Source organism: Sus scrofa, chromosome 5 (assembly GCF_000003025.6).
Source record: "Sus scrofa isolate TJ Tabasco breed Duroc chromosome 5, Sscrofa11.1, whole genome shotgun sequence".
In the NCBI taxonomy this organism is placed as follows: Eukaryota; Metazoa; Chordata; class Mammalia; order Artiodactyla; family Suidae; genus Sus; species Sus scrofa.
Genome location: NC_010447.5, coordinates 52,072,299 through 52,088,477, shown reverse-complemented (window position 1 = coordinate 52,088,477; position 16,179 = coordinate 52,072,299). Strand labels below are relative to the sequence as shown.

At 36.6% G+C, this 16,179-nt stretch overlaps 1 protein-coding gene across 22 annotated transcripts in view; it reads right to left on the bottom strand.

The window, feature by feature from the left end:
* SLCO1A2 (solute carrier organic anion transporter family member 1A2) overlaps window positions 1–16,179 on the bottom strand; it is a 112,830-nt gene that overhangs the window by 44,655 nt on the left and 51,996 nt on the right. For 10 of the 22 annotated variants that reach the window (XR_002343818.1, XM_021091167.1, XM_021091154.1 and 7 more), the window contains 3 exons: window positions 7,844–7,959; window positions 7,006–7,128; window positions 1,820–1,961 (listed from right to left, as the gene is read on the bottom strand). Coding sequence is in view for 17 of the 22 variants with exons in the window: in XM_021091154.1 (XP_020946813.1) it covers window positions 1,820–1,961; window positions 7,006–7,065 (202 nt within the window). In the remaining 5 variants the exon portion in view is untranslated. 22 annotated transcript variants of the gene reach the window in all.

Sequence of the window (16,179 nt, the reverse complement as noted above, 5' to 3'; positions counted from 1 at the left end):
ATGGAAGTTCCAGTTGTGGCACAGCAGAATCCAACTAGGAACCATGAGGGTGCAAGTTCTGATCCCTGGCCTTGCTCAGTGAGTTAAGGATCTGGCATTGCCGTGAGCTGTGATGTAGGTTGCAGACGTGGCTCAGATCCTGCGTTGCTATGGCTGTGGTGTAGGCCTACGGCTACAGCTCCGATTGGACCCCTAGCCTGGAAACTTCCATACGCCATGGTGCAGCTCTAAAAAAAATAGAAAATATAAAAAAAAATGTATATACATGTATAACTTGGTCACTTTACAGTAGAAATTAGCACAACATTGCAAAACAACTATACTTTAATAAAAAATAATTTTAAAATATTATTCTGAGCTCATATTTCACTAGATTTCCAAAGAGGTCCTTGACCGAGAAATATTAATTACCCTGCCAGTCTCCTAGTGACTCCCTGATACCTAGAGGATAAAAGGTAAGTTCTAGGGAGCACACAAAGCTCTCCATAGCCTATTTCTCACCCCTGTCCATTTCTCCAGGCTCATATCCTAATCAATTCCACCTTAAGCTTAGTCAGTTCATAATATTGGACTGAATATCACTCCCCACACAAGATATTTTGCTGTGTGTTTATGCACCTTCATGCTTCTTCTGTTGGAATTCTCTTCATACTTATCCAACCCTGTCCCTTCATCTCAAATCTTTTTACTTCAAGAACCTATCTTCCTTAAGTAAGGTTGTGCCCCTCCCCTGTGTTCCCATTGGACCTTGCATATACCTATATCACCAAGTTTACTGCATTCAGTTAAAATTATTTTGCATCTATGCCCTCCATTAGACTGTGAGCTGAGTTTACACAGGGGCCAGCAGAGGAATTACTTCTAACTCATGGCCAGGATCTAGCAAACAAGTAGTACAGAATGAGGTCTCAGAGTGTTGAACACTAGAAGACAAGATCCAGCATCACTGGTTTCAGTTTTGCCCTCTCCCCAATCCTGATTTTACTTTCAGATACTGACTAAAAATATTAAAGGCAACTTTCATCTTGAAGGAAGTAAAAGCCATCACAAAACTATAAAGGAATGGCATGCACATTTCTATGCAGTTTTGTTCACAAGAGAAATCTTTCCTTTCCTCATCCTTTCTTTCTCTCCTCACATCTTCCCAGTCAGCCACAAAAGTCAGGGCCTAGGAATAGACTATTCTTCCCAAAGGGCTGTTTCCAAAATAAACACAGCGAGATGTAAAAGCAATTTCTTCTTCCCTCTGTACTTAGAGAATTGTAAACCTCCAGAAACAGAAGGAGAAGAAAAATATTTGCTTTTGTAAACACATATTCCTTTGTTTTCCATGATACCTTCTAAATATGAAGATAAAGCCCTAAGGATTATCAAATGATAGATTAAATATAAGTATTCTAGATACTCTGCTACTCATGCTATCTGATAAAAATCTATTAGAATAAATAAATGCTTTGAACTACTAGAATAGTCCTGCAATGGGACACATGGCAATGTTTAAGCATTATTCAGGAATAGCCTTTGAATGAAGTATGTCTATGAATATTCCAAAGTGAGCTAAGCTATTTAAGCTACTTTAGAAAGCATATTCAGTCAGATTAAATGTCATTAAGCATCAAATAAGGAGAATGAAATTCAGACTAGTTCCACAGATAAAATAATATCTAAAAAGGAGTAATAATTTAATAATAATTTAAATAATAATTTAAAGCTTATTATTTAAACCTTTAAAATAATTTTAAAATAAAAACTTTTAAATAACAGCTTATTATGTAAAGTTCAATAATAATAATAATTTAAAGCAAGAATAATTCATTACCAATCTCAAAGCTTCCGTTAATAAATCCAACTAGAGATGTCGGGATATTGAATTGTCTCTCTATTTGTGTGAGCATGGAATTCATATAAGATCCAGATTGTGTTTTGGCTACATATGCACATGTTATTGCCAACAGAAACATCTAGAGAGAAGAAAAGTACAAGAAAACACATGAAACTATTATTTTTTAATTGTACATTTGCCACCTACTGATGAAACACCTTCCACCAAAAGACTGATTGTCTCCAGCTCCAGTAACTCTTGTATTTGAAAGGAACTTTTAAAGTGATCTCTTCTCCTGGTCTTTTTCAATGCTGTTCTTTTCACTGAAAATTCTCAGTTGGATTAATTGATTAGTTATAATGAATTTTGTAGGTCATTTGCAGCCTCATTATTTTATGGGCATGTCTTATACATAGAAACAAGTAGTCATTCTAAGTTAAGACATAGCAAATGATTTAAACAGATTTTCAGTACTATGACGCTATCTATAGTACAAAAGAATATATGTATGCTGGTTTTTTAAAAGGAATGTGACATTACGTAGGCATTATTTCTGCAGCAATTTTCCTTAAGTTCTCTCTTATACAAGGTAATATGCAATCATACATTATATTGCTACTCATTTCCAGCTAATTTAGTTAAAGCAATATTTTAATTGTAAGCCATAACAAAAATGTTTCTAAACTGAACAGGTACTTTCTGTGATAATGAATTTGAATACAATAAATTTCCACATATTGAATTATATTTCCTATGTACTGATATAACTCCAGACAGCAGTCAGGCCAACACAGACAATAACAAAAATCAAGGACAACTTAACAAATAGAACCACTGTTATCAGCAGAAACTAGTGTGGTTTTACTAAAAATGTGAAAAGTTAAAATTTTGATAGTTTGAATTAAATCAGAAGTGAAAAGATTTAGGTTTTAGTAAGGGATTTAAAAAAGGAGCATTGTGTACTGGGTAATAATAATTTAGGTAGGTTGCTTCAAAATCAACAAATTGTAGATAAATAAATTTATGTCCAGCCTGAATGGTGGTCTCCAACCCCCATGACACAGGGCTTTTTTCTTGGCCCTACTTAAAATATTTCCTGATAACATTTCCATTTCCATGAGACCATTCAATTTACTCTCTTGTGAGAGTTCCTACTATGGCACAGTGGATTGGGAATCTGACTGCAGCAGCTCAGGTCCCTATGGGGCTCAGGTTCCATCCCCAGCCTGGAACAGTGGGTTAAAGCATCTGGTGTTGCTGCAGCTGCAGCTCAGATCACAGCTGCGGCTCAGATTCCATCCCTGACCCAGGAACCTCCATATGCTGCAGTTGCAGTCATAAAAAATAAAAAATAAATAAATTTTTAAAAATTTACTCTCTTGCCAGTGCATTTAAACCTTTAAAATCCTCACCCCTCCAACTTTCAGTCTCTCAAAATTAAGCCACCCCACAATTTATACTGCACCTTGTTCTCCCTTCAGGATTATTCGCAGTCTTTTCTTTTTCTCAGTCTCCCACTCCACTATATGTTCTTCTTGACCAGCAAATGATCTCAGCAACTGCACTTTCAAATGTTCCTCTCCCTGTCCCTTTCCCTCCCATCTTAACTGGATGGGTCGCTCCTCCCGGTAAGAGAAAATCCCTTCACTCAGGCTCCAGAATCCATTCTCCCTGTTGCTGAGATCCTGATTTATCAGTTATTAACCCCTTCCTCTCTTTCAAACTCATATTCTTTACTCCCTCTCTCTCTATTAACATAGAAATACATCTAAGGTATTTCTGTCTTATAAAATCTTCCTTCATCCCTCATAGCAGTTCCAGCTATCATCAAGCTGTTTAGAAGAACAGTCCAGATTCATTACCTGCATTCACCTTTCAGTCTATTACAGTCTAGCCTTTCCTGAAGCTACTCACAGACGACTTTCTGATTTCCAGATCTAATAAACAATTCTCAGTCCTCAGTAAACTAGCTATCTCAGGGTCATTTAACATCATTAGTCTCTCTTCTTCCTGAAATTCCCTACCCCCCTCATGTATAACTATATCTCCACCTATCTGCTAGATTCTTTGTATTCGGTCTTCTCTTCTTTGGCCAACTTCTTCAGGCTTTTGTCTTGTACCCTCTGCATATATAATTTATATATGACCATGCCCAAAGCATGCAGAAGTTCCAAGGCCAAGGATCAAACCTGAGCCACAGAGGCGACAACACCAAATCATTAACCACTAGGCTACTAGGAACCCCCCCCCATCTCTGCCCCCCGCTACTTTTGCTATATATGCTCTCCCTAGGCAATCTCACTATTTCCATGGCTTTAATTCCCACCCATATGCTGAAATCTCTCAAATGTATACATAGCTTAGCCTAGACAATTGCAATCATTTTTTAGTCTCCTCTATAGTCTTTCCCACTTCCAATATCTCTTCCACCTGCCACCACCACTAATTTGGAGCTTGGTAATTAATTGTCAAATGAATTAATAAAATGCATAGTTAGCATGTGAGTCCATTTCTAGAGACTTTTTAGTGGCTTCCCATAAACAAAACTTCCTACTTTTTAAGTGACAACCAAAGATTTGTCTATACCTCACTATGACCTCCTGCTACTTTTCCCTAGAGAGAATGTTCTATTTATAGTTCCTTTAATTCACCATGCCACTCTACATCTCAGTGCCTTTTACAGGTGTTCCTCCACTTTTAATGACTTTCTACACTTTGCACATCAGATAATATATGCTCAATATTTAAAACTCAACTCTATCATTATTTCTATTGTGAAATCTTCCTTGTCTTTCCACTTCCCAGGTAGCCTTAACCACGCACTCCTTATCTTCCTACCCTGCTGTGCATCTGCCTCTATTACAGCCCTCAGCACAGTGCACTTTTTGTGTTTGGATGTTTATAACCTCCTTCCTCACTACACTGTGAGCAATTTCCAAAGATAGGAGCCATGTATTATTTACCTTTGCATCTTTGGTGTCTAGCAAAAGCCTCACAAGTAATAGGCACCCAGTACAAGTTCATTGAATTAATGACTGAATGAGTATCCAAAAACATATTGAAGAGGTAGCCAGAGCTGAATGTAAGCCGAATGGAGCATGAAATTCAATAGGATTAAATACACCTAAGCCAAAAATCTGCACCAATTAGTTTGGAGAAATCTAAATAGAAATATATGTGAAAAATACCTGGGAAATTTAAATATCAAGCTCAATATGAGTCAAAACTCACATTGTTAAATGGCTGACAAGACAGCAGAGCTATATCTCTGGCTATTTGTCCTTTTATATTAAATACCATTAGTAGAAACTCTGTCTCTCCTCACACTGTAAATCTTTGCAGAGCACATCGTTGATAGTAAACAATTTTCACATGGCTTTATAATTCAGATTTTATATTTAAATGCAAGCAAAGTCTACCAAATAAAGTACAAATCATATTGGAGAGAAGTTATTTTATCTTACATTTTGAGAAAGGAGACTAGAGAAATCATGATCCTAATGCTCTTTTCCTGAAACACCAAATGGGCTGCCTAACCCAGTTGCTTTCATAGATAGAAAGCAACTAGTGGCTACTACGACTCACGTCTAATGCAAAATAACCTCTATGTTTGTAAAGCTAGTCCTACCAGCTTTTTAAAAAAAATTTTAGTGATTTTTATTTTTTCCATTATAGCTGGTTAATTAATTCTGTCCATTCTGTACAGCAAGGTGACCCAGTCACACATACACATACACATTCTTTTTCTCACATTATCCTCCATTATGCTCCATCATAAGTGACTAGATGTAGTCCTCAGTGCTATATTACCAGTTTTTAATAATACCCCAGAGTTTGAAACAAATTTGTTGAAGACAGTCCTTTAATACTTTCCAAAAATTTTTGCTTAATGAGTGTATTTCTAAGGTCAGAGAAACAGAAAAACCCAGCTAGCTATTAAGCAATTGTCTCTCACTTTTACCTGATAAACTTGTACTTGCAATATTTTTCTGTAACATTCACATCAATATCTATCCCTGGCAAACTCCAAAATAATAAAAAATTAAAGACCAATTGTTTGTAAATAATACCAATTTAACTTTTATCCACAAAAACTATTAATAATATTGCTAATATTTGTTGAATGTTTACCATATTCTAGTCATTGTTCAAAGAAGGTAAAAAGAAAAAATTCTATGAGGTAAGAGTATTATAATTACTCTTTTTAGAGAAGAAAACCGAAGCACGAAGAAGTTAAACAACCTGACCAAGGTCACACAGCAAGTAAGCAGTTGAACTCAATAGAAACCGAGGTAAGCCTGGGTTTCAATCTCTATTTTTAAACCCTCAATCTTAGGAGACGGACATGAGAATTAAGGAAAAATTTAAGAAGATTTTTAAAATATAAAATTAACATGGCATTTTAAGCAAAAGTGGTTTTCTAGATCTACATCATGATTCTCCATTTTTATGTACATGAGTGGATCTTTTCCTATACAGTATGAAGAGAAAAAAACAACTTTTGATAGGAAGAAAATTAGCAGCAGTATCACAGTTTGGAAACCACTTGCAGGCATTAGCTATAGAACTAAAACAATTATCCAGATCCCTTGGTTTAGAATAAATGCAAAAGTTTTTGAAGGCAAAATGGCTTTGAGGCTATGCAACAAGAATTTGCTCTGAAATAGTCAAGAGTATCAGAAACAGCTAACAAAATGGTCATTCTTCTTATAGAGAATGGTTGATATGTTGCCAAAGCTTGAAGTAAACGTTTGTTTCAGTGGGTCATTGTGAAGTCATCACTGAATTTAAATCAACTAAGTATTTCTGTTCAATGAACTATTTGCCAGAAGCACCCTCCAAACTCCTCTGACTTAGAAACCCCAGAAGGGTTAGCATTAAATTGGCTTTGGATCCAAGAAAGTAAATTGCACTGTAATATAATGTGTGTTGAAGATGTTTAAGACCCTGTCTTCCATTTAAATCCCCAAAACTACTTCTGATTAAGTTGCCTGAATCAATAATCCTATTTATACATACTCTCAGTTACAAATCAAATTCATTAAAGCAAGAAATTATCAATATATCAGATACTATCACATTTATATTAGATCACTACACAAAAATATAAGCACGTTTACAAGGTCTAAGTTTTTTAAAAAATACAGTGCATATACACATATCCACATAAAGCAAGTCCATACCTTCAACTTGGAGAGACATCTTATTCTATGAGTTTCAATGGTTTTCTCAGTTTCTCCCATGTTGCTCCTTCTGAGTCTTCCAAGGTATGTATGTTTTAAATCTTGATATTTCTTAGTTCTATTCTTTTAAGAAGACAAAAATCTATTAAACTATTGACAAAATCATAAATTGTCATTCTTTAGAAGAAAACTCTGACACTGAAAAAAAGAATCAGAATCCACTGTGTTATGAAAATACCTAGGAAGCTTCTGATTGAGGGAGTTCTGGTCGTGGCTCAGTGGTTAACGAATCCGACTAGGAAACATGAGGTTGCGGGTTCGATCCCTGGCTTTGCTCAGTGGGTTAAGGATCCGGCATTGCTGTGAGCTGTGGTGTAGGTTGCAGATGTGGCTCGGATCCCGTGTTGCTGTGGCTCTGATGTAGGCCGGCAGCTACAGCTCCAATTAGACCTCTAGCCTGGGAACATCCATATGCCGCAGGAGCGGCCCTAGAAAAGGTAAAAAGACAAAAAAAAAAAAAAACAGCTTCTGATTCAGATCCAGAAAACAATGCCATTGGAGAAGATTTAGCTGTTAATTTTCCATTGAAAAAGTTACATCAAATCACTTTAGTTACTCTTTAGTGAGATCAAAGATTAGAATAATTTGTTATGGTCCTCTTGCAAAATAATGACCACGTGGTTAAGACAAAGTTTTTCATTTCTTTAGCCAAAACAAATAAAACCAGTGAGCTTCTTGGACTTACATGATGATGCTGCTTTTAGGAACACACAGACTTTGATTTGTGTTTGTACTGAAAAAAAAAAAAAAAAAAAAAAATCTGCTTTAGCAAGCCTACCAAGTCTCAAAAATCTCTGTTTGGCCAGGTGCCCTCTTCAAGTTCTTTGCGTTCCAAGACTTCCCTGGAGTCTCAGGAAGGGAAACATTCTCTAGGGCACTGCCGATTCACAGAACCTGGGGAGACATGGAATTTTAATAGTGGAAGTAGCCTAAGTAAAAATAACAAATAATTCTACGATCTGGAAAAAAATCTGACAATTGCAAGTTAAGATATGAGGTTTAGCATTAGATCAAACATATAAGTGGAGATCCATATGTATACAAATATAATAAATACAGATATATGTGTATCTGTGTATATATAATATATAGGCACACATGTTTGTATATAAAATGTTTTATATGTAAAACAAAAAGATGACAAACTCTATTAAATTCTACTAATCCATTGTCAAAGATTTTGTCTATTCTATATCTTGAAACTAGGACAATATTTAGCACCAAAAACCAAAATATTTCACTCTGATAATATCTATTCTACTAAATCTACTTCAAGTTGCCAGATGCTATCTTAACAATATTCCCTGTTTTAATTTATTAAAATCCTTTGAACAGTATCCATTTAACAATATCCTAAATGGCACTAATTTTTTAAAACCTGAATCCCACTCCCCTACACAGATTAAGGCAACAGCCACTGAACAATTGTGTATGAGCTTAGTTTTCTTTATTCATTCTCTCATGAAGACAATAAATATCTATCAAAAGTCATTGTGCTAAGCACAAGATTTCAGCAGTGAGCAAGACAGACAAATTGTCCTAAAGACAATATAAACTAGTTAAAGATGTATAAGGTTTTGTGGAAGGTACTTGGACCCAGAGCCCAAGGAATCGATGCTTTTATTGGGAAAGGTAAAACTTTTCAGTAAAACACATTGGAGGAGTTCCCATTGTGGTGCAGGAGAAACAAACCCGACTAGTATCCATGAGGATGCGGGTTTGATCCCTGATCTTGCTCAGTGGGTTAAGGATCCAGCTTTGCCATCAGCTGTGGTATAATTTGCAGACGTGGCTCAGATCCTGCGTTGCTGTGGCTGTGGTATAGGCCAGCAGCTGCAACTTCAATTCAACCCTTAGCCTAGGAACTTCCATGTGTCATGTGTACAGCCCTAAAAAGAAAAAAACAAAACAAACAAATAAAACATTGGAATAGAACTAGACAGCATATGATCAAACACAAATTGTTTGGAAAGTAAGTGGTAAAAAAAAATCCATAGGTCATGGGTGAAAATTATTAGAAACCACATTTGGCCTTTCTAAATGACAGTACAAATGAACTCATGCTGAAATCCCTGTGGTAAAATTCCAAGTCATCTTAACTATAGTGCAACTATATGACACTAATTTTAGAAAAACCCATAGAATGGGATAATTTTTCAAAAGAGTGGGAACTGCTCTTCTTTGATTTTCATCTGTAATACATCTGCTTTTATCATAAACTTCTCAACTGTCATTCCTTCATGTTCATACATTTAGAACCCAATCTTCCCTACTTTTTTTCCTTTTATTCCTCCTTGTTTATATTTCGATATATTAGAGCGCTATAGAGCCACCCAAACAGACAAGACAGGGAGAGAACTTATTCTTCTTGGTATCAAGTTGTCTCCACTCTTCTTAGTGGCTATTTTTCCCATATAGCTAAGGACACATCGAGGGTGGAGTTGGTAACACAGACAATTACCAGGTCAGAAGATTCTGGTTTCCCTTTTGAGCACTGTGATACCGTGCAGGTTTTATCACCATGCCTCAGCAAGTACTTCCAGCCTTGAGAGAAGTTTTTAAACAATTGTCTTAACTGAGGCAAACTGTGTGTTTAAAGCCAAGGACTTGGTAAGAATTAAATGTGATTCAATTAACACTCGGTGTTCCTAATTTGCCAACTTATTCAATGAAAACATTTCAGCTTTTCAGACACATTCAAAAACTTTTCATGGGGGAAAAAATGAATTAATAAGACCTATTTTTATTTAACAAAACTTCTAAATTGCAATAGTTAATGTCACAATCACTGTTAAGCTCTTTGGCCCCAAATCAGAGAATACACGTGTTCTTTCTTCATATCCTCAAGGCCAGGATAGTGCCAGCCATGTGAACAGTCCCCTTTTGTTAGAACAGCATTGTTTACACAGTGACATCGGCTCCTGGGACCACAGAATCATGGACAAATCCCTATCAATCATCACTGCTAATGAAAATGCCTTACTGAAGTTTTATAAAGTGCAGCATCATGTTATTCCTCTAAACTCCTCAGCATCCAAATGGGAGCAAGTAATTTTTCAGCACAAATGTAGCTGCCTTTCTTCCATATCTACTAGTCATAACGCTGGTATTGGTTTTGTTTTTATTTTTTGTTTTAATTGCGTCAAAAGCCCATCACAGGATTGTTAATGCTGCACATTTTTGGTTCATGGATTTCTAGAAATTTTCCTCTTGAATGACCACAAATTGCTTCTCAAATGATCAAATACAAATTTATGTTTGGTATGTAAGTGGCAAAACAATCCATAGGTCACAAATGAAAATGATTAGAGACAACTCTTGGCAATTCTGAATGACAATACAGATGAACTCATGCTGAAATCCCTCACATAAAATTCCAAGTCACCTTACCTCCATACCCATGGAACAGCAATACTCTGGGGGCTTTGACACCCCTTGCTTCCAACCCCTACTGACATGTCTTAACCAGAAGAGAATACAATTTTTTATAAAACAAATAAATGGTCTTGTTGTGTTCTTCTTCTGGTGTTAAATACAGAAACATATACATAGCTTTTATTATTACAAATCACCGGAGAAAAGACATATATTTAATTTTATATTATTCTACACAACTGAATTAACAAAATAAAGGCTTTACTTGAATGTGGCAAAACTAGCAGTAAGTACCTACATGGAGAAGATATAGGAGAACATCCTGCCCCTGGGAAAAAAGACAGGGTTGCATCAGCAAAAATCTTATGAAAACTGTTTCTTTCCAGAATCTTTAAATGGCTCCTAGCTCTGCAAGAAGAGAACAGCCTCTTGGCAGCATCCAGCTGAAATAATTTCAACCCACACCAAACCAAGCAAATATGTGCCTAAGAAGGACATGGGAAATCCACAATGACTCTTTGTATGATGCCTACCAAATTACTTTGCTTCTACTAGTCCTTTATTTATCGGAAATTAAAGACTAAGACAATGAATTCTGCAAATCAGTCTTAGGAAGATAGCTATTAGTTTTAAGTCCAAGCTAAGAGTAGTTACCGGATATGCATCACTCAGCAAAACTAAGGAAGAAACTTAACTGGGCCATAGACTCATACATATGATTTTACCATGCAAAGCAAAGAACGCAACACAGAGAAACACAAGCAAAATCCATCAGCAGCAATCCAGCAAGAAAAATACCTACCCAGTTACTTTGGATTACTTACTTCCTAGCTCTGGAAAATAGATGAAAACATGAAAAGCAGAGTTAAAACCTGACTTCTAAGTCTTCAGGAGAGCTGGTTCTGAATATCATCAGTGTTACATCTCATGCCAAGTAACTCCAGAGAATGATTAGATAATTATGGGAGTAGCCAGTGTTTTTCAAATTTGCAATTTAAATTGTTTCATTTTTCAGATTATTATCCCAATTTCTCTTCCTTCTGCCTGCATAGGCATAGTTTTAGATACAAAAACTCGTTCCTTCATTTAATGATGGCAAAGAAATGCTAAACTCTTCCTTTTTCTCATAGAGATAAGGCTTTATCTGTTTAGGAAGCTCCTGTAATAACTAAAAATGCAGTAAGATGTTTCAATTTTTCCCCAACACAATTATTTATGTATTCATTCCTTCACATTAAGGAATATAGGGAGGCAGCTAGATAGAGTGAAAAGGTCAGACTTTAAAGCCCAGTTAGCCTGGATTTAACTCTAGTTTAGTTGTGCATTTTTTAAATTCTGAGCTTATTTTTCCTCATCTATGATGTTGGAATATTTATGCCTACCTTGCCGAATGGTTATGAAGATTGAGTTATAAAATTTACATAACACCCCTAGCATCCATGCTGGAATGAAATAGTCACTCTGTAATTGACCGTGATTATTATTCACTCATTCCACAAATATTTGTTAAGGCTCTACCACATTCCAAGCACAGTAGTTGGTTCTAGGAATACAAAGATGAATAACATATGTGCTCTGCTCTCAAGCAGTCTCACTGGCTAATAGGAGAGAAAGACAATTCAGTGCTAATAATAGCTGGTTAGTGCCATTTTGCAATTTGAGCTAAGTAATAAAAGGAAGCAATTCATGAAGACTGTTTATTCGGATATTCATTCAGAATATCATTTAGACGGAGCATAGGAGTTAAAGTACTTGAACTTTGAAAGGAAGCACTCCTGGTTTGAAAGGCTGTTTTTAAACTTGCTGTGTGATTTTTGCACAAGTCACTTCATCTACCTGTACCATGAAGATCTTCTCTATGTTTATATATGTCAAGGTTCAGACAAGAAAATAGAATCTATGACGGGTATTTCAATAGAAGAAGTAATTATGGGAAACTAGTTCTAAAGAGTCAAAGGCCTAACTGGGCAGAGAGTGAGCAAACCCAGAGACTGATGTCAGTGGCAAGTCTCTCCCACTCCTGAGACGAACAGAAAGGGAAAAGGGCTGGACTACAAGAGCTGGCCTGTCGGGATGCACAGCCACTGCCAGAGGCACTGCTTCGAGCAGAGAGCAGGAGAAATGGCTTTTCCCCTCTGCCACCCCAGTCTCTCACCAATACCTCCCAGTGACTACCTAACTGAAAATCTGAAGCAAGGGAACCTGTGAATGATAGTTCTCTGAAGTCAGTCCCATGGAGGACAGAAAGGATCAGAAGATGGGAAGGACCAACACAAATGACCAACACAACCACCACCAGTTGCAGTAAAATTAAATACGATAATACATAGTAAATGTGTAATATGATGCTAGCACACAATCAACACTCAGATTGGATGGATGTTATAGATATTAGATGGATGTTATTAGATATTATACCTTCAATCCTTAATGCTCTTCTTATTCCCAAAAACACAAGATTCAGGGGATTTAACTAGTTCATATAATTGGCCAGCTCTCAACATTACATATGCAGATCCTGTGATTTCTATGTGACACCAAAGGAGATTTTGTCATCAAATCAACTGATTTTTAACCAACTACTTTTGTATCAGGTAAACACAGCCATTCTCACCAAATCTTCACTCAGCAAGGTATATCCAGGTTTCTTATTTAAGTTATGTGTGGGGAGAATGCCCAAATTCAAGATACAAAGTCTTAATTACCTTACCTGCTTTGCTGGAGTAAAAATAGTACACTAAACTCAGAAGGAAAACTTTTCCATGATAGAGGGAGAAAAAGGGAAAAGGATAATTATTATTATCCCTCATTTTTATTATTTCCTTCTATATAGATGGAATTCTGTGAGCATAGCATATCTTTCCTTTTCATACTCTCGCTCACTCCAGGAGGAGAAGGTGCCATGACTAGGTGGGAAGTCTATCTGGAGGTTAACTCTAAGAAAGCCTGCTTGCCAATGGAAATCGGCCACATTCCCTCATGTCCACTTGTTCAGTGCTAAGAATGATATTTTGGATTCTGTGTGTCATACTTCTCTGACTTATTTTTCAGTTGATTCATAGTCATGATGGATTGGGGTTGGACTGGTATTTATTGGACACTTTCAAAGATCCCAACACACAAGAAAATCATGAAGAAGCAGATTGTCCTCAAGGGCTATAATCATATTGGAAAAATACAAGCTCTAATATAGTGTATATAATGTGACATCATTTTTGTAAAACTATATATAATTGAAGATAATTAAAAAATATAAATATTATATACTACTTTCTATATTCCAGGCTCAGTTTTAGAAGCTTTATAACTGGTCATTCATTTAGTTATCATAAAAATTTATGACCTAAGTTACATTATCTGAAGTTTGAAGATGTGGGAATTAAAGCACAGAGAGGTCAAGTAACTTGTGCAAGATCACACAGCTTGTGTCAGAGCTAGGATTCAGATCCAGGCTGTCTGGCCCTAGAAACTTATTAACCACTACCTTAGGCTGCTTCTCCACTGATGTGGAGTGTTTGTTTACTGTTGTATTCATTTAGATAAAATGCTGAAGGACTGAAACTTGAATCTTTTTTTTTTTTTTTTTTTTTTTTTTTAGGGCTGCACTCTCAGCATATGGAAGTTCCCAGGCTAGAGTTGAATCAGAGTTGTAGCTGCCAGGCTATGCCACAGCCACAGCAACACCAGATCCAAGCCTTATCTTCGACCTATACCAAAGCTCACAGCAACGCTGGATCCTTAGCCCACTGAGGAAGGCCAGGGATCGAACCCATATCCTCATGGATCCTACTCAGGCTAGTTAACCACCAAGCCTTGATGGGAACTCTTTTTTTTGAAACTAGAATCTTAAAAGTGGCTACATCTGGATAGGATCATGATTGATTTTGTTTTGTTTTTCCATTAGAAATTTATGTGCTATTTTTAACAAGGATCATTATATATTTTTTCAATAACACAAATACAGGGGAAAATAACAAGCATCATTGAAATTGATTCTTTAAAAACATGGTAATAATGCAGCACATTTCTAATCAATGTTAATGCTGTGTTCTTAACTACTTTCTGAATTATTTTTTCCCTTGGCTATGTGTGGTTCCAGCCATAATGGTATCAGTTCTCATTTCTACTTTGGGATTAGTAAACAAAACAACTGTTTAAATTATGTAAATTATATAAAGGGAACTGTCTGGAACTCTGAATAAATACTAAATGAGATGCTCAGAACTAGTATGAATTGAAGTTTCCACTGTGGTTCAGCATGTTAAGAAATCAACATGGCGGATGCTGGTGGATCCCTGGCCTTGTTCAGTGGGGCAAAGGTCACAGATGTGCCTCAGATCTGGTGTTGCTGTGACTGTGACAAAGGCTGGAAGCTGCAGTTCCAACTCAATCCCTGGTCTGGGAATTTCCATATGCCACAGGTGCGGCCCTAAGAAAAAAAAGAAGGAGAACTAGTGTGAATCAGATGAGTGTGCAGGATTCAGCTCTCCTCTGTTTACTGCTCAGCAGAGTACCAATTGTCAGCATTAAACAGTTCAAAAATATCTTCATTTTGTGGTCATATACAATTTTATTTATATCTCTGACCATTGGATAAAGGCAGGAAGCATGAAGAACACTGATGTTTTAATATAACCAATGGGGGGCATTAAAAAAATAATGTCGGAGTTTCCATTGTGGCTTAGTGGAAATGAATCTGACTAGTGTCCATGAGGATGCAGGTTCGATCACTGGCCTTGCTCAGTGGGCTAAGGATCAGTGTTGCTGTGTGCTGTGGTTCTAGTCACAGATGTGGCCTGGATCCCACATTGCTGTGGCTGTGGCATAGGCCAGTAGCTATGGCTCTGATTTGACCCCTAGCCTGGGAATGTCCATATGCCTCAGGAGTAGCCCTAAAAAGCAAAGAATTAATTAATTAAAAATGTTATAAATGTCCCTCAAGATTAGCTTCATCTGATTACTGTTTCATTCATCCATTTTAGCCTATGAATGGCTGTGAGAATAACTGATGCATCTTGAGCCCTTAGAGTTTCTTCTGTCCTTCCACTGACTCTAACCAAGACTGTACTGTGCAGTAAACCAGTAAACCACTTCTCTGCCATCTATGGATTTGTGGTTAATAGTTACTGTTTAATAATCATTAGGACTCTATGCTCTGTTAGTCCCTAAACAATAATGAAAACCTTCATTGACACATTCTTGGAGCCCATGAGCCTACTTACCTGAACACAAATCTGGCTTAGGCATGCATGTCCTGTCTCCAAGCACTTGCCCCATTACCCAGGTTAACCATGAGATTGTGCCCATGGCCCCTCAGTGATGCAGAATGCAGAATGTCAGTGCTTCCAGATCCTTGTCGCCGGATCCCAAGAGATCTCACCCTATAATAACACTCATCTATTGTCTTTCTACTTACTATTACCAAACATCATATAGTTTATAATTGGCTACAAATATATTGATCCAAAACAAAATATTTTAGGAAGAATTGTCCATTTCTAAATAACTTTTTTTAATTTGTAAAAATTTTCAAAAGATAGATCAAGATAGAAGAGTAGGTGGACACTGGGCTCACCTTCTATCACAAACACATCAAAATTACAGCTACCTATAGAGCAACTCTTGCTAAAATAGATCTGTAGTAAGATGGCTCTTCTATAACCAAGGCTATAAAGAAAGAACCACATAAAGTCTGGTAAGAAGGAAGTATTCTGGTCAGGTCCTATACGCCTAACAGCG